The following is a 21,511-nucleotide window of genomic DNA, read 5'->3' as shown; positions in this document are numbered from 1 at the left end:
CCTCGTACATACAAGTATGTGCATCCGAGATATCCTGGCCGCAAGTTGTGTGGCACGCGTGCACACGACTTGCTTGCACAACACCTCCACGTGCAGTTGCATTGTTTGGCATACAGGGGCCCTTCCCATTCCGCGTGGTGCACCACGGCGTGCCCTGCATAAGCGCATTGCACTCCCCGGAGAGTACTCGACGGCGATTACTTCCAGTATCGATAGTCCCCGATCCATAAAGGACCCTGCAGGACCCTGGTCTCCTCAAAGGATGTCGATTCCCCATTCAAGCCGCGCTTTGCCGGAACTTTGACTTCGCCAAACGTTTCCCTGGCTGCTCGTTTTCCTTTCCAAATCGTCACGGCCCAAATGCTCCGCCAATATCCTCCAAAATTTATTCTCCCTCAATTTCGAGAATTTAAAAAATATTTTAACCTTCTATGACGCCACGAGACGTTGGGGTCAAGTACCCGTGTATCGGTACTTTTTTTATCAATAAGTCCTATTTGACTTTTCCGGTATGGCTCGACGTGGTACCTCATTAATGTATCAAGAAATTCCCTGATAAGTCGTAAACTTATAAAAATGTCGGTAAATTTTACGTCTTTTAAATAAATAGTTAATATGTGAAGGTTGGTATCTGCAAGTTTCGCGTTATATCAGCTTTTTCTTGTATTGAAACAGTGGTATGTTAATATGTAATTGCGATCCAAACGCTGCGGATGTACTGACAATTTGTCTCCGAGCAATGTGGAACATTTTTAATGTTAAGGCTATGATGTTTTAAGTCGTGGCGTCATTTGCAGAAAATCTCTTGCTTTTATTATGGGCATAAGATATAGCCATATCTGGACACCTCTCTCTTGGACCCCTTGACCGTTCAAAGACCCGCCCACCTTAACCTTTCTAAAAACCATTACATATTTATGGACACGTCGCGACGACGCCTCTACATCCGAATTTTATATACCTAAAATAAACAACGACCTTTGAGGACCCTCCAGCTCCTCCATATGCCACGTACGTCCTCCGACACTCCCAAGAAAAGGTCCTGACGCCTCTCGACTAAAAGTTATGCGAATGGCGAGTTCTGCAAATGCTAAATTTGGACTCCCTATGAAATGCTAACAATATTTATCAACAACAAAAGTCTTCAAGCTGTTCCTTGTTCACTGATATAATTTAGACTTTGCAGAAATTGTCGCTTTAAACATCCCAAGAAAAGGTCCTGACGCCTCTCGACTAAAAGTTATGCGAATGGCGAGTTCTGCAAATGCTAAATTAGGACTCTGTGCGAAACGCTAATAATATTTCTTGACAACAAAAATCATCAAGCTGTTTCTTCTTCACTGATATAATTTATTAAAATTGTTGAGAATTTTTCTTACGTCTGTGAAATTATGCGTGATTAACACGTTCCGTGCCACGCCGTGTACCACCCGAGGTTAACGCGTATTATCGGTGGTACACATGGCACGGAACGTGTTAAGAATCGCTCAAGATTAGTCTCCTTACTCGTAAAATCGCTCCGAAAATCTATGAAAGGGTAAAAACATAAAATACAGGCTTTGCAGAAGTTGTCGCTTTGAACATCCCACGATGCCTCTCGACTAAAAGTTATGTGCATGGCGAGTTCTGCAAATGCTAAATTTGAACTCCGTACGAAATCCTAACAATATTTCTCGACATCAAAAACCATCAAGCTGTTCTTTGTTCACTGATATAATTTATTAAAATTGTTAAGAAATTCCCTTACGTATACAAAAATATGCGTGATTCACAATCGCTGAAGATCTGTCTCCTTACTCATAAAATCGCTCCGAAAATCTCCTGTGAGAGGGTGAAAACATAAAATACAAGCTTTGCAGAACTTGTCGCTTTAAACATCCCAGCTCCGCCCGTTTCACAGGAGCAAGTCCAGATGCACTTTCGCAGGAATTGAAGCGTCTTACATTCCCGTCTTGCACCCTTTTATGCACGTCAGATTTACACGCTCCCGTGGAAGCTGGCCAGAAAACGTGACTCGTAGGCTTTGAACCTACCCCGGGATTATTTCTTATTTAGAACGTGTCGCGGAGCTTTAAGCTCGCAAAACGTCCCGAAGATATGCATCTCACGTCGTGAGCATCTCGGCACCTTTGGCTCCCCTTTGAGAAGGCCGTACAATTTTCCGACCATTTTTATTTTCCAAGTGGCACCTTAATATTTCTCCTTTTACTCTCTCCATTTGAACCAAGCAATGGTCTCAAGAGATCAAATTGAAAGATTAGATGAAATGGTACACCATATCGGTAAGATGCAGTGATAAGGTGAAGCGAAACTCGTTGAGAAATTTGATCGACGTCTGTAAAGAAGTTCTCCTAATTATTGACAGCTGAAATTTATATTGACAGCAGTGTCGAATTATATTGGGTAATGTACTAAATGACTCCACATGTCGTTTCCGTGCAATGACTATAAAGAAATCGAAGTAAAACTCCATAAAACCCACGGATTCATGGTTTTTAATGCCCTGATTGACTGCAGTGTCACCCTGCGCCATCTATGATTTCAGTGCCAACTGAATTTTTTCTCCGAGACTTTGTTATCTTTGTTTTGGCCCGGAAGCTGATAAGACCCTTCTTTGTCTTTATCGTGTTTAAATGTGAATTTGTCCACTGCTAGTGTGTTTTACATTGTTGTAAAATTGTCCTCACCCTTTCATTTCTTACATTAGAGTTTTTAATAATCGTATATCGATCGAAATATGAGAGCTAAACGTCATTTTTGTTCTGGTCTAGACGAAGTTAAAAAAATCCAGAATTTGAAAGTGCCAGGATAATTCTTGGACGCTCACGAGTTATGTGGCAACATTTCAAACAGTTCGGTCCAATGCTCTTAAAAAAAGTGTCTCATTCGAATCGACTGATTTGAGGGGGGTTTCACTTCGCCTTAAAGATTGCAAATCCGGAAACCCACCCAAGTCCTTCGTGATGAAGACGAAGCTGAAAGGATTCTTCCGAATAGGGTTAGGCATGCCCCAGAGGATCGATATCGCTTTAATTCAGGTTTATACGTTGCCGATAGGATTTATTTACATGCCACTGAATATATAAATACCGGGCACGCATTGTTAGTGGATTAAAGTAGAAAATTGAAAAACCCCTTCCATATTCACATTGTCAAGTTTGAGACGATTCGGTACACCCAGTTCGGAGAAAAGTTTCGTAAGTGATACCTCTTTGACGCCACTTTCACATCCCCTTAAAGGCGGATTCATGGTTTTTTTAGGCTTGGAAGGAAGACATACACGGTGTTTCCCTCTGCCCTTTGTCATGTTTAAGGAACCTTAGACTGGTTTTATCCATTGAAATGTCCCCACACGTTTGTTGACCGTACAGAAACTTCAGTGGAAAAGTCAGGGTACGATCAGCCACGTGAGGAGGTTACTACAGAGGCAAACAGCCCCTGGAAATGCATAACAATGGCCAACCTTCTCCCTGCCTTTACGTGAGAAACATCCCGAAGACTTCTTACAGACGTACCCCTTCTAAATACGAGTCCACAGGATGAAGAAAATTAAAATTTACACCGTAAAAGTTACCCATTCTGATCCCTAATTTTAGGGTTTTTTTCCTTACTCCGGACCATCAAAAAACCACCCTAAAATAAATGAACACGTTTAACAATCCTCATTTTAGAATAGACAAACAATTACGCCACTTTACAGGTAGCCCCTATATTTATGGACTAATTTAGAGAACGCGAATAAGAGTACTGAAAGAGAAGCCTGAATTTGCAACATTTTTAGGAAAAATCCCCCTTTCAATTCGGCATGGATGGCCAAGCTTTTTGTTCGCCACCGATGGACCGTAAAGTGGCGGATCGCACTATTGGCGAAGTACCTAAACGTCACCCCCGATTTTTGTACCGTAATAGCAATGTCAGCACCCCCCGCGGCTCCACGAGGACGCGTCCGCGTGAAAAGTTCCTCTCTGCACCCGGGGGTGCACCAGGCCCCCGGACGAACAATCGGTCCGTGGTCGCTATTGTTTATGGGAAATTCCATTTGCGTGAGAAGAAAAGTCGGATATGGAAAAATAAAGGTAAACGGGGGAGAAGGAAAGGGGGTGGCCGATCGGGCTGGGGGCGAATAAATAACGGGGTGGATAACCCGATATGCCGAGGCGCTCGGCCGGGACGGATTACGGTTGAAAATTGTTCGAGATTTCTTTTAGAACCCCTCCGATGCTTTTTCCCGGGAATCGGCTCTAATTAAATCGCAATGGCGGGTCGCGGAGTCTACCTCGGAATTTTTCCTTTTCACCTCGAAGAGCGCCCCCGAAAACGCCCCCTCTGGGCTCGCGCAGGCGAGAATATTAATTCCGGGTAATTAATCCGTATTTTAATCGCAAATCATGCCTTGGTACTGGTGCTTCTCGCAACCCCTTTTACGCCCCTCGCACCTTCGGGGTAAACCTTGCCCCTTTTGTGGGCATCTGTGTCACTGCACTGGTGGGAGGTATTACCGCCTCGCTGGAGCACCGAAAGATGTTCTACATCCTTGTGTCAGTCTATTAAGGGTTAATTAACTCCCTTTCAGTTCGGTGACACGTTCCGCCAGTCACAACGTATTCCCGTCATGGTTCTGATAGTGAGGGGGCACAATGGTTCCAGACATCCTTAACGGCGTTCACCACCAAGTGAGGACGATGACTTCCACCGCTAGATGGCATTAGGATCGGATTCGGTGGGAGGTAACCAAGACGTATTTTCTCGCTCGGATGAGGGAGACGCGACGCATAATGGGCAGTGTTTAGCAACGAGCGAAAAATGTGTGCGTATTTTGCACGTACATAACTCACACAACGGCTAGACGCCTCTGGACTAGGCGCCGAAACGTGTGTGACACTCGGCCGCACGCACACGCCAGTTGGACGCTCCGCCTAGAGTCGGCAACGGTTGCTAAGGAATGCCCAAATTCCTCGCGAGAAACTTGAAAATCCTGAAAAAGGTGCTCCACGGGGACAACAACCGATTGAGCTCAACGAGTGCTCGTTTTAAAGATAAAATGTTGACGTGTGTTTATATGGGAGCGATTTTCGATCAAGCACCTCCTTCCTAGGTAAAAGGACATTGAAATTATGTCGTTGCACTTTTTATATGATAATGACCACTTATCGAAAATCGCTCCCATATAAACACAGGTCAACATTTCATCTTCGATATGAGCACTTGTTGAGCTCGATCGGTTTAGAAATGCGTTCGGAATCGTTGTCCCCGTGAGGCCCTGCAAAATCGCTGGAGTGGTGAGCGCCTTTAAGGTGATATGAAAGAGTCAGTCTGTATACATCTGAGAAGTCAAATCGTTGGGGAAATTTTTCTCCGAATTGGGTGTACCGATTCGTTTGAAATTTTCCCACGGGAATATGGAGGCCCTAAAGTAGGTCCCGCCACTCATGAAATTTAATTTTTCGACTTATTATTCCTGATGTGACGCAGTCATCAATACTTGTGAAATTTGTCTGGAGCTCTTCAGGGACTCCTTGATGATCTATAAGGCACTTTCGCGTTACGCAACGTCAGGAAATGTAACTTGATGCACAGGATGACTGCGAGTCAATTAAGGTGATAGTCGTTCCTTCGCCATCCCTTTTGAAGGGGCAGTAGGGGATGTCGTCGTACAACTCTCGGCTCGATTCACGTTTCTCGAGTCAATGCCACCCCGGCTCGGGTAAACTCTTGTAGATTCGGCTTTCCTTTCAGCCCCCACTTGCCTATTGAATTATTAATTAGAAAGTACGGTTAGGTTAAACAGTATTCAGACTCGTGGCGCACATCCATCGCTGATGTTGCATCGCGGGAAAAATAATCCTGCACCCGATCCTTTGTGAACGAGGTCTCCGAAAAGCGACCCAAAACCCTCAAAAAAGAAAAATTCGTCAAGATACTGAATTTTTTAAGAATATAGTCCTTATTAAACCTTCGAATTCCAAAATTCCATTTCGTTCAATTGTTTTAAATCTCTATCACGTCGCGGCATTCGCTTCGAGATAAGAAAATCCTGCTTCGTTTTATTTCTGAACGAGGTCTCCGAAAAACGAGCCAAAATTTCACCCGAAACCCTCAGAAAGTTTTAAATTCGTATAGATACTGAATTTCCTAAAAATAGTGTACATTAAACCATCGAATTCCAGAACTCCATTTCGTTCAATTCTTTTAAATCTCTGTCGCATCGCGGCATTCGCTTCGAGATAAGAAATCTTGCTTCGTTTCATTTCTGAACGAGGTCTCCGAAAAGCGACCCAAAATTCCACTCGAAACCCTCAAAAAATAAAAATTCGTCAAGATACTGAATTTCTTGAGAACATAATCCTCATTAAACCATCGAATTTCAGAACTCCATTTCGCTCAAATCTTTTAAATCTCTGTTGCGTCGCGATATTCGCTTCGAGATAAAAAATCCTGCTTCGTTTCATTTCTGAACGAGGTCTCCGAAAAGCGAGCTAAAATTCCACCCGAACCCTCAAAAAGTTTGAAATTCGTCTCGATACTGAATTTCCTAAAAATAGTGTTCATTATACCATCGAATTCCAGTACTCGATTTCACTCAATTCTTTAAGATCTAATTACAGGCGTCCCTCAATTATCGCAGAGTATCCGATCCACGTGGATTCGTTTTACCCGACTGGAAATCACGTAACGTAAAGTCAGTCAGTACAAAAGAAAAAATATTGGCAATGGAAGCCAGTACGTATTATTTTAGAAATACGTATTTATTTCAACTATCTCAACTAAAGAAACAATTAAAATAAATACTCGCGTAAATTGTGTTATAATTTACCGCGTAAAAAGAAAAAAAAGTATTCAATCTCCCACCCGGCTGAAATTAATTCCCATTTATTTTAACATTTTATTCTCAACGAAATTGTGGGGGAGCCCCCCTCCCTCGACTTCCAATTTCACATCTTGGAAATTTAGGGCGATAATCCTGGGTAATTTCTTAAATTCTCTCGTAAATAAACGAATTTCCCCGGAGAGGAGGAAATTCCTCAAAGTTTAAGGAGTTATCGTGGCGAGGGAATAATGGTAAGGCCTTGATTAAAGGAATATATTTCCTGGAGCAGACGTTCGTTCCTTTGAGCGTTAATAACGTGTTCTACTCCATTTTCCTTCTATCGTCCACGTTCCGGCGATTCCGGGAAACTCATCAGATACAGCTTGGTGGAACTTCTTTTCTCGAACCTGGGAGCAGTGCATTCGGCATCGGAAAATGCAAGGCATTCGGCAGAAATTCCTCGAATTTCCATCGGCGGGAACATTTGCGGCCGTCCGCGGAAAGGGATCCGAGAAATATGAAAAGGGCCGACACGACGTGAGAACTCGAGGGTGAACGTGGGCGTATTCCGCGGGGGTGGGAAATGGAACGAGCAAAGGATGAACAGGCGTCGCGACGCCAATACGTCGGTACGCACGAGGCGCTGAGTGTCGCTTAAACCGTTTCAATCCGCCCCAATGTGCCCGTTTCTTCCGAATGTGCTGTTCCTACTCCACCTTCTACCCTCTTACCGTGAAACGGGAATATTGACGTTAAATCGACGTGGATTCACGTCCTATATACATATCCCTTTTTTATATTTTCTGTTATTACAAGAGAAGAAAAATCCGACATGAAAATATCGCAGGATCAGAATGTCCATATTTTTCTTTGGAAAATCCCAACATCCGTCACTAGATGTCGCCTAAACAGAGTAAAGTGGATAATGATAAAATAAAAAATAGACGCCACTTAATATGGTGATGGTAATAATGTGTTAATGTAATAATAATTCGGTTCTAATAAATATTTCTTATGTTTCAGGGCTAATGGTAAGGATAATTTAATGTAAATGGTTAGAAATTCGCAATTTAATCGCCAATTTCTTACTTGGGAATTTCAATGTAAATGTATCGTTGGATACAAAGTAACGAAGAAGTACTGATCATAGAATTATCTGAAATCGTCTTTTGGTATTATTTTGCGGCAGTTGATTGAAAAAAAAAAGGAAAAAAAGAAAAAAAAATGTGTGGCCCATGAGGGGATCGAACCCGCGACCTTCGCGTTATTAGCACGACGCTCTAACCAACTGAGCTAATGGGCCGTTATGACAAAATATCCTAAAGATGATAAAAGTATTCTTGACCATAAAATGATCTGAAATTATTTTTTGACATTATACCACGGCAGTTTCTTTAAAAAAGAAAAAAGGAAAAAAAAGTGTGGCCCATGAGGGGATCGAACCCGCGACCTTCGCGTTATTAGCACGACGCTCTAACCAACTGAGCTAATGGGCCGTTGTGGAGAGGAGTCCTAAAAATGATACAAGTAGCGTAGTATTTTCCCCTATTATTTCATAATATAACAAAATCTGCAATTGACAGTAAAGATACTAATAAATATTCATGTTAATTCGGCAAGGAGTTATGCGCAATAAATATCTTTTTTCGTTATGGAAGAGGGGAAATTCGTCATGAAGACTTCGCTTTTACAGCGGGGTACCGTCGGAGTCTCATTAACCATGACTCTTCTATTTTCGCCCTTAGAACAGTTTATAATTGCTTTTTGACATTGCAACGCGACTGTCGATAATAAAAAAGAAAAAAAAATGAGTGGCCCATGAGGGGATCGAACCCGCGACCTTCGCGTTATTAGCACGACGCTCTAACCAACTGAGCTAATGGGCCATTGTGAGTGCGATGTCTAAAAACATGTACATGAACAGTTAAATAGAAATTGGATCATATGTATTTAACTTTATTGAATAAACATGCACAAAAAATGTAATTATATTTTTTTAAAAATAGATTTCAATTATTTTTCTTCGTTTCCGAGTATAATTTATCTCAAGTGCGTACGTGAGAATATTGAAAAGTACCAGATTGCATCTACAAAATGCAAATCCATGACATAGTATTGGGTAAAAATTATCTAATTTCTGTTTAAGGGTTACCGTAAAATGTTTCCTACAGTCTTCTGTAATATGACAATCCGCACTTTGAGATTAAGAGCGTGGATATAAAGAAATATTGACGTTAAATGGGCACGGACATATGTATCGATCCACCACGTATGTACAGTGGCGGACATAAATTCCTTCTCGCCGTACACTAGCGGCGCCGTCCCTGCAGCGAAGTCATCGATGTCTAACACTGTACATCTGAAAGAGCCAACAATTTTGATGGTTTTCCTTATTTCTCTGTACGCAATTTATCAAAACATGAAAAATACGTAATTGATACAGGAAATGTGAGTAATTTAAAGAAAAAAAAAATGTGGCCCATGAGGGGATCGAACCCGCGACCTTCGCGTTATTAGCACGACGCTCTAACCAACTGAGCTAATGGGCCGTCGTGGTGCCTTTTTCTAAAGACTGTACATATAGCGTAGTCTCTTACTTATAAATTATTATGATATGATACTTTTAAATCTGCAATTGACAACAACAATGTCAACAAATATTATTATTAATTCAACGGATATCTAAGTGTACATAGTGCGTACGTTTGGAAACGTCATAGTCAATACAATTCTTCCTGATATTTTTTTTTACCGGCGATTACAGTGACAAGCGCAAATGCAAAATCCGCAATTAATAACAAGGATGTCAAGAAAAATTGACAATTAGTAAGCCTGAACCGACATACACATCACGCCCACTTTTGAAAACCTCAAATTTATCATAGTGTTCCCTCCAACCTTTTCTTTTATTGAAACTTCGACAACTAAAATCCCGCAATTAACAGCGGGGATGTCAAAAAATGTTCACGTTACATCGACGCAGTCATATGTACGGATTTAGACGCTTACGTGTCTCTGAAAGAGTGGAGGATTTTCCCATTTCCTCTCTTACACAATTTTGTGGAACAGGAAAAATCTGCAGTTGACGCGAGAAACATGTGGATTTGTAAAAGTTTGAAGGTAAAGTGGCCACCCGTGTCGGTGAGATTCCCATGAATGCGTAATTCTGAAAGAGGGACAGGGGCAGGAGGGGAATTATAAGGGAAATCCTAATGCGACTATAATAAGGGTGCGACGAACAAGGGATGAAGAGGCGTCGGTACGCCGGGGGCGCCGTTTAAAACGCCCGATCTCGTGCAAACGTGGCCGTTTGCGCACACACACGGGTGTCGGGGAAAATCAAAAAAGGAGTTGCAACCTCCTTTTTACTCGGTCCTTTTTCTTTCCTTCCATCCCTCGGTAATTCGAGCCGAGAGAGCGGACTCGCGTTTCCGCGGGGATGTATTCCCTCGGGGTACTTTCTCGGGCGCGAGGTCTCCTCTCTTTATGCTTTTAATTCCCATCGTCGTACGTCGGCCTCTGCTCTCTTCCTTCGTAATTAAGTTTCAACTCCCCCCCTACCTCTGCAAACGCCCGATGCAATTACGCGCAAGGGTCGTCACAGGTGAATTATTAGAAATATGTTTGTCCGATTTTCGCGTCTGGAGTTTCGCTTTGGCCTTCGTCAAAGGAGACGTCGAGGCTGGATTTTCGCGACCCAGTCCCCTCAAAAATTCTGTTATAAATCGTACTTTCGAATGATATTAACACATTCGCGACCGCTGACGTGAATTCACGTAATTTTAAATTTTATTCCTGATTACCGCTGACGTGAATTCCTCATTTTAAATACTATTCCTGATTGCCGCAGATGTGAAGTCACGTAATTTTAAATTATATTCCTGATTACCGCTAACGTGAATTCACGTCATTTTAAATTCTATCCATGATTACCGCTGACGTGAATCACGTCCTGCTTAGTTGGCTCACTAATTGTATACAAGTTTGCGGTAACCAGTTTCAGAATTTCATTATTTTCGCCGGTATTCAGTATTTGAAACGGAAAAAATTTGCCGGTCGCGAATGTGTTAACGGGATGAGCACTCTGCCTTTCGTTGGAAATATTTTGCCATAATGTTGGCAACTGACTCGTCTTCTCGATTAATTGTTGAATTTCTCTAGAGTTGGCCCATTTCATAAGTGGACATGGACCAGTGCAAGGTTACGGTCTAGGAGGGTTGCGGTTGTTTTGGGATTTTTTCGAATTAAGGACAATTTCGCTCGGAATTTAAAAATATTTTTGGCAAAACCTTGCCCAACTCATTTTTGTCGGGAAGGGTCGTGACCTACTTTTCGCTTCATTTACTCACGCCAGGAATATTGTATCTATATTTTCTGTTTTATGTTCAGCCTTTATGCACTTCTGTGATGCCCGAGTTTCCGAGGGGTTCTCTAGTTACTCGGGAAACCCATTCGGGTCTTTTCAAATAAACCTCAAATTTTCAAACGTTCGTCTATTTTAGACGTGGACATGGACAAGCGCAAAATTATGGCGTATGAGGGTAGCTTTTACTTAGAGACCTTACCGAATTAAAAACAATTTCATCCATAATTTGAAAATACTTTGGCAAAAAGTTATCCAAATAATTCCATCTAGAAGGGTCGAGGCCTACTTTTCGATTATTTACTTGCGCCAGGAATTTTCAATACATATTGTAATATTTATGTATTTATAACGTATATATACCAGGTGCCTATGTTGTTTAAGAGGTTCTCAAATTACTCGAGGAACCCATTCGAGCCTTTTTAAATAATCGTCGAATTTTCAAGCATTGCTTTATTATGGAAATAGATTTATCGTCAAATCAGCGCAAGATCTGTGACTCGCTCTGTATAAGAGTCGCATTTATTTAGAGATTTCTTCGAATTAAGGACAATTTCGCCCGCAATCAAGGCCAATTCAAACACCCCGACCATTGCTCGGCCTGCCTCTCTATCTACGTTATTCCAGTAATTGAGGAAACCGAACGGCCGAGATCCTCAAATCGCAAATCCGTATTTGAGTTTGCGGCGAACTTCTCGAGAAAACTCTCTTAGGCTATCTATATCGGCTCGTTAGCCTTCTTCGTCTTGCCCGCTAATTTCGTTCCTCCTTTCCCCGCTCCATTTCCGGAAAGATTCCAATCGCCCCCGAAACGGAATCGCTGAAGATGGCGATCAAATTGCGCCCACAGACTAGGACTCTAAAAAGATTTTCAAGATTTTGTGCAAAAAGTAACGCTACCACAGCAGATGATACTTTTCAATTGGCAATTTTCTCTCGGTGGAAAGAGTAAAGAATATTTCGCGGAATTGTTTCATGGACGAGGTAATTCAATAAATTCAAGTACCGATCGCGATGGCAACGCCCTTTGGCAAAACCAGAAAACAGGGACCGGTGGTTCCTGGTCGATCCATGGAATTCAAAAAGTCCTAAAACTGACGGAATGACGCGTGTCAAACCTGTCGCTCTAAACGGCAGCTTTATGTTCCCGACATTTTCTGAATGCACCTGTTTCCGCAACGGTGACCCGTGAATTGAAAACGGTTTCCCGTGGGTCGCCGCAATCTGTGGTGTGGGTTCTACATCGGCGGATATCAAGAATTCCGCGACTTTAAAGCGATTGAAACGTCTTTCAATATCGTACCAACAGAAAGGGCGTATTATATTATTCTCTAAAATATGAACATATCAAAGAGAAATGAAAAAAAAAAACGGGCTCGGCAGAAAGGAAATGGACGCATTGGACGATTGTTCAAAGATGTATAAAATAAAATAGTTATATTAATAATTTATTTATTTCTTCCAGATACTGCGTGACGTTTACGGTGACCAAGGCCTCGAAGGCGTGTTACAAGGAACCGAATCTATCAGGCTTCACGGAAGGTAAAAAAACGAGATACCCGTCGTTGCACATTTTTTATTTCCTCCGTTATATCACCTTTTAATACTCGTATACGAGAAATGATGGCAAAGTATAATCTATCGTCCTTATAATTTTTTAAACACGCCCTCGCCACGCGACTCAGCCCTGAAGAGCACTAGTCCATCTTGGAATCGATTCCGCGTCGAGTTCGTTCATCCGGTTGCGGCCTGTTACGATGTTACTGGAAATGGCTTCCCACTTTTTGCTCCTCCATTGCCCTTTTCCTTTCCTTTTTCTCTCTTCAATTTGTCGCCGTGCTCGGTTTCCTTGTCTCCTTTCTCCGATTCTGTCTGCTTTTAACTGGCTTTCCGGATCCCTTTTTTCTTCCCTCTCTGCCGCGACTTATTCTTCAAAGAGCTTCGTGTGGCTTCTTTTCCTTCCTGCACTATTGAACCTTCTTATATAATGGTATTGTAAATTCGCATGCTAAAAAGTGGGGGTGTAACGAAAAGAAACGTTTAGACTGGGACCATAACGTGCGTGTTAACGGACATTGTTCACCTCAATAGGTCATAATATACTTCTAGACTATGAGAAAGGTCCTGTCCGCCATGAATTCCAGTTTTTATAAAGTATAAAAAAAATTAAAATTTCATGAGAATTAGGACCTTCTTTACAGCCTTCATATTGTAAAGTTTGGAACGATTCGGTACACCCAGTTCGGAGAAAAATGTCATAACGCCACTTTTACATCGCCTTAACCGTTTGAGTCCTAGGGGGTATTGAAAAAACACTGTCGAAGAATCCCGAACAGCGCAACCGCGCTTTCTCTAAATGAGCACGAGAAGACCCAAGCAGCGCGATAGCGCTTTGTTTATTTTATGTCGATGAATCCCACTCGCGTAGCGCCATAGCGTTTCTTGAATTGTAAGATGTATTATTTACATTAACCCCTTGCGTTACATTCCAATAGCGCGTGTCATAAACAACAAAAGTGTCGGTCATACATCGGCCCATTTCACGGTTTGGCTGAACGTAACTTCTCATACGTTTTGTTTACATTTGGCCCGATTGACATACCACGTCTCTCATATGTTTTGTTCACGTTTGGCTCGATTGATTTATCACGTCTCTCACACGATATTGTAAGTTAAGAGGTTAAAAGAAGGAGCTGTGTAATGTACTTGGGTCAGTGAATCTGAGCGCGCGACTTTGACAATCGGTGACGCACCGTCAGTTGTCCACAACGTTCGAAATGTGCTGGGTTTTCTCGACATAAAATCTGTACAGCGCGATCGCGCTGCCTGGGACTCAAATGGTTAAATTGTTTATAGACATTTTTTCGATTTTTTATACAAACTGAAATTTTATGGGCATCAGGACCTTCCTTATAGGCTCCACATTCACATTGTAAAGCTCGAAGCGAGTCGATATACCCTTTACAGAGAAAAGTATCATGAACGATTGATGTCCTTAGAATCCGTTTTCGCACCACCTTAACACTAAACTTACCACCGGCGGGTCAGTTCCACGTCCGCGGACACATCAACAATGCATTTTAAAAAATTTGTTCATGCACGTAAGTTCTAAAAATTAATATATTTCCTTGAACATTCAGGATCCCGAGTGTGCGTGCGCTGCCAAACGCAGGCCTTGAGGCGCGTCCTGGACTGGCGATGCGAAGGCGACGGAGGCACCGAGGCGATGATCACCAGGTGGAGCATGTTGTCCTCGGCTCACTGCCACGGAAAGTGGCTCCGCACCAAGAAGACAGGCCCCGAGTGCGACGCCGCCCTCTGCCAGCCCCAGCCACACTTCATCTTCGTCTGAAGAGGTCCATCGAGGGCGCGGAAGACCTCGGCGAAGACGCGCCACCTCGACGCCATCCGACCAGGGGTGGATCCTCCAGAACGACGCGAGCTGCCTTCGGGAGGACGTCAAAATGAACCCAGGATAAGGGACTCCTTGGTCCCGTCGTCTTCGGCGTGCCGACGATGGACTCGACTCGCTTAGACTCGACTAGGGCGCGTCTCCACCTCGAATTCCGTCTTCGGGCCAATGGATCGCCATTATTCGCGACCTCTCCGGGATCTTCGGCTCCGCCGACCTCGAATGGAATCCCATAGGATCCGCGAAGTCCATTCGGAGTCGCTGGGGCTGCGTCGTCTCTTCCGGGGGCCCGGTTCGGCTTGATTCCCTGATGGACACTTCCTGGGGGTGCTTTTCGGCGGGTGAATCGGGCAGAAGCGGTTCCGTGCCCGATGGACCGGAATGGGGATCCAATGGGAGATCCTTTTTCTTCGTGGGGTTCTCGAGAAATATTGGAAATCTGCGGGAGAGTGATAAGAATTGTGCCAGCGGTCCTGAGAATTCTCTTGTTCTACTCTTCTCGAGCTGTTAGGTTGACAATTAGTTGATGGTCAGCTCTGGTATAGTTGAGGTTAGGGCAGGTAGGGTGGAGTGCCACTCCGATTTCTCGAGGAAAAGCTGGAGGAGAACGGTCTTGAATTGATTTATTTAAAAATTGAGAATCTGGGGAGGAAATGCAGGAATTGCATCCATCGGCGTGGGAGTTCTCTTTGGCTGGTCTAGTGGTTAGTTCCTGTTAATAATCAGCCCGTGTCAATTTGAGGTTACAGCAAATACGAATTGCGAACGCAATTGACTGGCCGCTTCGATTGTACAGAATTAACAACACCTGAAATAGGGTATTCTCGGGTGGCATTTAAAAAATGGAGCACTCGCACAAAATTGATGAAACACTCCCACACAAGGATTCCCTTGTTTTATTAACCTAGTAGTCTCTGTCTGTCGATGGTCAACCCGTGTCTATTTAAGGTCTCGGCAAATAGGAACTTGAAACTCAAGTGACTGGTCGTTTCGATTATACAGAATTAATAACATCCAAAATAGCGTATTCTTGAGTGATATTTAGTAAATGGGGGATTCTTAGGAAATTCATACAAATTTAATAGGATCAAACGGGGACTCTTTTGTTTTACTAGTCTAGTAGTCCCTATCTGTTCATGGTCAGCCCGAGTGTACCTGAAGTTATAGACAAAAGAATAGATGAACACTTCGATTATGGGGAATTACTGAAAACTGAAGTAGCGTATTCTTGGCTGCATTTTTTCTATATTAATTTAATACTTGCAGACATGTCGCAAAAGTGTCCTACATATATGTGGGAGCTCTCTTGTTTTCCCGGCCTAGTAGTTACTGCCCCCTGATGGTCAACCCGTGTCTATTTGAGGTTACAGCAAATACGAATTACGCGTGTACCACGAATGAGCGGGCACTTCGATTATGTGGGATTAATGAGGGCTGAAATAGTGTATTGTAGTGATGGATCGGTGGATATTCCCTGCTGTTACGTACCTCCCGAGAATTTGCAATGTACGGTGAACTCGATCGGACTTGATCGTTTTCCGATACTTCACCTCGGCCGATCGACGAAAATTCGCCCACTTAAGCGCCGACTGCCTAGACCGAGGACCCCTCCGATGAAACTGGGTCGTTCTTTACTTGGAAAATCAAAATGAATCGTTGCAAGAAATCTCCCCGACATATTTTCGTCCAGCTGAGCGACTCTAGGAGCACGAAAAGCATTTCTTCCATAAATATAATAAATAAAGGCCGGTTAAATATGCCTGTGATAAAAGCTACTTCTCGAGGAACTGTCCCTCTAATTTTCGAACTGGGCCCTCGGTTAATTATCCCTTATCCGACTGCCAATCTTTTTTTAACTCGCATAATGTTCGTTATATAAGAGAACCACTTTAACAATTAATGATTCGAGACGTCGCAATCCTCTTAAAATTTATAACTCTCGAGGAAGCTGCAGGCCGAGTGAAAATGATACACCGGGAAGATCGTTCGCTGACATTCGAGTCGGATTTACTTTAATTACCGTATATTTTGCATTTAATTTCGCGGTGTGATTTAGCTTTCGCTCGAACTGCTTGAATGGTACTGCTCTAAAGGTGGAGTGTATTTAATGTGTACTTTTTAGTTTCCCGCATTTATACAGTGTAATGTGTTAAGGTCATTCGATGTTAATCACTGATAGTAATATTCTGCGCTCGTTACCTTAGTCACACTTCGAGCTGGAAATGTTTCTTTATAAATACATAAATTCTAAAAAAAAAAAAACTTCCTGAGACTTTTAGAACCGATAGATACTTTGAAAGATCAATATGCGATTGACTTTATTCTCTGTACTCGATGGAAATTAAAAGACTCCGATAATCGGTGATTAACTAAAATACTCTTATATAACGTCTTGTAATTTCTAATAGAAAAAAAAAAGGAAAGAAAAGAGGAATTAAACGTTTCCACTGAACATATTTTCTACTCTGCTTTCTCGTTCAATTCTTACTTGACAATTTGACGTTTAGTGCCTAGAAATAAATCCGCGAAGTGTGACTTCGAGAAGAAATGACGGCCACGAAACCGAAGAACGGAATGTCCCTACCAATTAAACACTAACGTAACACTAAATCGATAAACAATAAGTATATTTGTATGTAAGTTATTTTATAAATTGAGTCCACATATCAAAGATAATATTTTATAGACGCTAAGCAATAAAATGTAGGTACATCCTACTCAGATGGCGGGTTTTGGATTTTATTCAAGTCTCCACCAAAATGTCCCCGAATTGTAAAAATCATAAGTCTTGGTAATATTACCCTTTCCTTAATTTTCCAGATAATTTAGTCCTTTATTCCACGTACCCACAATTAGTATTATTTTTATTACTCTCCGAAGATACTTTTTACTTGAATTAACCAGTACAAAAATTGAGGTAAGTTTTTTGCACTCCATATTTTAGTTTAACGAAATCCCAAGATGGCACAATGGAGTGAAAACTCAAGAGAAAGAGTAACTATCGCCCTGAAGTACAATCCCATTTATTACGTTATATCGTAGACTTTATTGATACTTACTCGATTTGGCGATAATTCAATGTCCATTCTATAGTCTGGAGAGAAGGAAGAGCAATATCGAGAAACGTGACGGGAAATACGGGGAAAAGAAGGCGAAAGGAGATCGAAGTGACAATCCTTATTTAAGTCTCGAAATTTGATGTGACGCTCAAGAAATCTCAATTTTTATTTATATAACACATCAATCTTATAACGATCAGAAATGAATATTTTAGAAACTGATTTGCGAGGTACCTCACCGAAATGAAATTTTTGACGAATCAATGTCCTTATTATAAATTCGATATACTAGCCGTATATCCTTATTTAAGTCTCAAAATTTAACCTAACCCTATCAAAAGACAATATTAATTTTGCTCGTATATCACCTCCGCAACGGTGAAAAATTCACAAAAGTCATTCAGGTTGAATTCCATTACGATAAGTAATTATTTCGAAAAACTAATTTTTTCTAAATTTCTCGAAAACACAAAAATTATTGGAAAAATTCCATCGATCGCTTCATTGGACGTTTCGTATCGAGGAAACCGAGCATGTATGAGAAATATTAATGTGTACTGCTGATTGAAATGTACAGATTGAAATAGCGGAATGACGGAGCTCGTCGAGGCGAAATTTTGGGCGAAATTGTCACGCTGCAACGAGGCAATGTGCGTGCATTCGAGTTGCATGAATAATCGCGCCAAAAGCATATCGAGAGGCATGCATCGAATTCGCGATCTAAAGGCTTGAGCCGAATGATCGACCCAAATGGAAAATCGAATTTTGAGTCTCGATTCGGTGCGGACAAGATAATTCTGAAAATTCCCTAAAATATTCCAGCAGGATATCCCAATTGAGTAAAGTAAATAAATAAATCTCTCCCAGCGAGAGTTCCAATTTCGATTAAACTAGAGAGGGAACGGATACAAAATGAACCCACTTTGATCCCAGGTTGCATTAAACTAACATAATAATTCGATCATGCGTTACAATTACGCGCAAATAAATGCGTAGTAATTTGGCCGAGAGGTCGCGCTTTTGCAGCTTCCGGTTTGCACAAACGCGAGAATCCGTTTGCGGGAGCACCGATGGAAAAGCTAACCTAATGGCATGAAAACGTGCTACAAATGTTTAATTAATTATACACCTGGTGCATCGATCAGGGGGAATGAATTGAATTCCACGAACGAGGATTACTGCTCGCTTTTTACTCCGAGATGAATTTAATTATCGGTCTGTACAAGGTCAGTATATAAAATTATTTCCACATTTCGAAGGAGAGATTTTTCAATTTAAAATTCGAGACTTTTTACGAATGGATACTGGGAAGAGAGTTTCACAATCGAAATTAGTTCAACATGTATAGATAATATCGAAATAATTGGAGGGCGTGAAATTTATTCCAGTTAATTTTCCCTCATTTTAGGGCTTAACATTTCTTATGGTTTCCCCTAAATCCGAAGTGCAGCTATTTTGGTGGGAGGATTACGAGTGCATTTAGAGATGCACATCTCGTGCATAGGTGCGAAGCAATTGCAGTTCGGTAATAACAGGTACGTACGTACCATTATTACGTCCTTACCCTATGTACCTCTAAATACCAAGTAAAACTCAATATGAACTGAATGAAAATCACAGAATAAGGCCAAATAACAAATTACATTGAACATAATTATTTACTCGGGTATGTATGCACATGAAAGAAATCAAAAGTATATTCAACTGCCTGTTTAATTTAAGCCTTTTCAATTTGAAAAAAAGTATACTTTTACGCACGTACGTTAAATACAACATACGCACATACGATAATAAACACACACAATATTTTGCATAAGAATTCCCGAGTATAGATGCAGATACGTATATAATTTATCTATAGATGCTCTATTCCCATCGTTACATCAATTTCCTCTCTCTATTAAGCGTATCCGACCGCGTCTTGCATTTCCCGTCAGAAAATCGAAATTCGATAATAATATTTTCCCGGAATCAGCTCTCGGCACAATGGAGTCATGTCGGTGGTATAACGTGGAAAAAAGAGCTGCAGCTCTTTTTACGGATCTTTTTAACCTGCATCAAAAAAGAAAAAAGAACAGAGAAACATTCACATATATCTTCAGGTAGAGGTGCATTACAATGGAGGCCAAAAAACGCGTTTCGCCAATACAATGAAATCGATGCCGCAAACGTGCTCGCGTTGCCGAATTACCTTTCCCGCATAGAATAAAACCGCAGCCGGCTTTTGGCCAGCTTATTTTGTTAAATCAACCGAATTATTACACCGACGCGTGATCCACGCATTTAACGAAATGAGCCGAGCCTGCAAGCGAAAGAGGGAAAGATTTATTTATTCGCAGCGGGCCGCGAAAGGCATAAATTTTTCCCCACCCAACGAGTCGTCGTTATTTTACAACAATGCCAGGATGTCGGCACAATGTTACCATTATTTCTTTCCTACCCTTATATTAAACTCTCTGGTGTCGATATATTTAAAGACCCTCTGAATAATTAATTTTCTCTTTTAAGTTAAACCATCGGAATCCGTGCATCCCTTTAAGTTCTTTCTTTTTATTCCGCCGTGGATTTTTTTTACTGGCACTTTAGACCAAACCACCGAACACTCGTTAATTCTGGCCACGTACCAGACGAGAAAGTTTATGATCGTGTTCCGAGAATCCGAGGAATTCTACGGTGGTTTAGACTCGCGTGAAGAAAAAAGATCCGTATATTTCCGAAAGACCCATCCACTTAGAGATTAATCGGAGAAAAAAAATGAATCTCCACCAATGAAAGTTGATCCGCTGGGGTTTCGGAATTTAATTAGAAAAGTGGACATTTAATGTCAGTTTACATTCCAACTTTGTGGAGTTTTATAGGTACTCAGTGGGGTTTAGAAAAGGAATTGAGGTGACTAATAAATTTCGTATACCAGTTTAAAGGTGGTTCTAAAACGCAAGGCATGATTTTCGGGCGCGAAGTTTTCAATGCCGACGACAAAGAGCCCTCGCGAGAATCACTGTTTTCGATTTTCGAAATTCCTTCCAGTAATTGGCCCCGACTCGATTGCCTGGACAAATTTTGCGGCATGGGCTGCGAGTAATCCGATGAAACCCCGATATTCTCGGGGCGCGTGTGCGGAAACACCTATCGTTGCAGAAATCGGATCGTAATTCGTTATTACGACGATTAGCAAGGGGAACAGCAAACTGCTGGGGCCCGAAACTCGTTAAACGATGGACCAACGCAAAACGGGATCGCCAGGTCGAAATTGGCTCATTTCGAACCGGGCCAATTCATTTGGTGCGATCTCGTCAGGGGCGGTACGCGAATCGGCGAAAAGTGTCCGCCATCTTTGTCGGGCAAGCGCGGAGAAGAACGACCGAAAAGGGCGAATTAGGAGGGCAAACGCTTATCCAGAGAGAAGGAGATCGACAAGGGGAATGGAGACGGTTCAAGGAACGTTTCTTCCGGCGATAACCAGCAGACTTTGTCCCATAACCATTAGAGTTTGAAGGCCGAATAAAATCCCAAGGACTCGGGAGCAACGATTACTCCGGGCTGTCTCCATATCTCGAAACGAACCCTTCCCTACGCTCCGACTTGAAATATGTCCGCCATGGCGAGGGATCGAAGTGGAAATGGATACTCTCGCGTTCAGACAGACATTCGTTCACCCCTCGTGTTATTAGAGGGCAAATATTTACGGGGGTGTATCAACTGCAGATATTGAAGTCCCATTCGTCTCTTTTCCTCGTCCGTCGTCCCTCCCGGCGGCCATCTTGCGTAATCTCCTGCTCCCTCGGCCCTGTCTCTGCAGAGTTTCATTTTAATAACGCTCCCAGCGTGGTCGGGATAGTGCTCGTCATAATATTGGAAATTTCCCCCCC

General features: G+C 42.1%; 1 protein-coding gene and 4 non-coding genes across 5 annotated transcripts in view; 1 reads left to right on the top strand and 4 right to left on the bottom strand.

The window, feature by feature from the left end:
- LOC105694351 (somatomedin-B and thrombospondin type-1 domain-containing protein) overlaps window positions 1-17,300 on the top strand; it is a 63,281-nt gene extending 45,981 nt beyond the window's left edge. The window contains exons 4-5 of the mRNA XM_012414906.2: window positions 12,637-12,713; window positions 14,312-17,300. Coding sequence (XP_012270329.1) covers window positions 12,637-12,713; window positions 14,312-14,523 — 289 coding nt within the window. The 3' untranslated portion in view covers window positions 14,524-17,300. The remainder of the gene's footprint in view (window positions 1-12,636; window positions 12,714-14,311) is intronic.
- On the bottom strand, window positions 8,038-8,111 carry Trnai-aau. The gene has a single exon. It is a non-coding gene; the product is annotated as a tRNA-Ile (tRNA).
- Window positions 8,231-8,304, bottom strand: Trnai-aau. Its single transcript has one exon. It is a non-coding gene; the product is annotated as a tRNA-Ile (tRNA).
- Window positions 8,621-8,694, bottom strand: Trnai-aau. The gene has a single exon. It is a non-coding gene; the product is annotated as a tRNA-Ile (tRNA).
- Trnai-aau lies at window positions 9,284-9,357 on the bottom strand. Its single transcript has one exon. It is a non-coding gene; the product is annotated as a tRNA-Ile (tRNA).
- Window positions 17,301-21,511: the final 4,211 nt, after the last annotated feature.

The sequence above is a fragment of the Orussus abietinus genome, unplaced genomic scaffold, assembly GCF_000612105.2.
Source record: "Orussus abietinus isolate OABI.00-Male unplaced genomic scaffold, Oabi_2.0 scaffold186, whole genome shotgun sequence".
NCBI classification, from domain to species: Eukaryota; Metazoa; Arthropoda; class Insecta; order Hymenoptera; family Orussidae; genus Orussus; species Orussus abietinus.
Note: the sequence above shows the minus strand (reverse complement) of the source record. Positions and strands in the feature narration are given on the sequence as shown.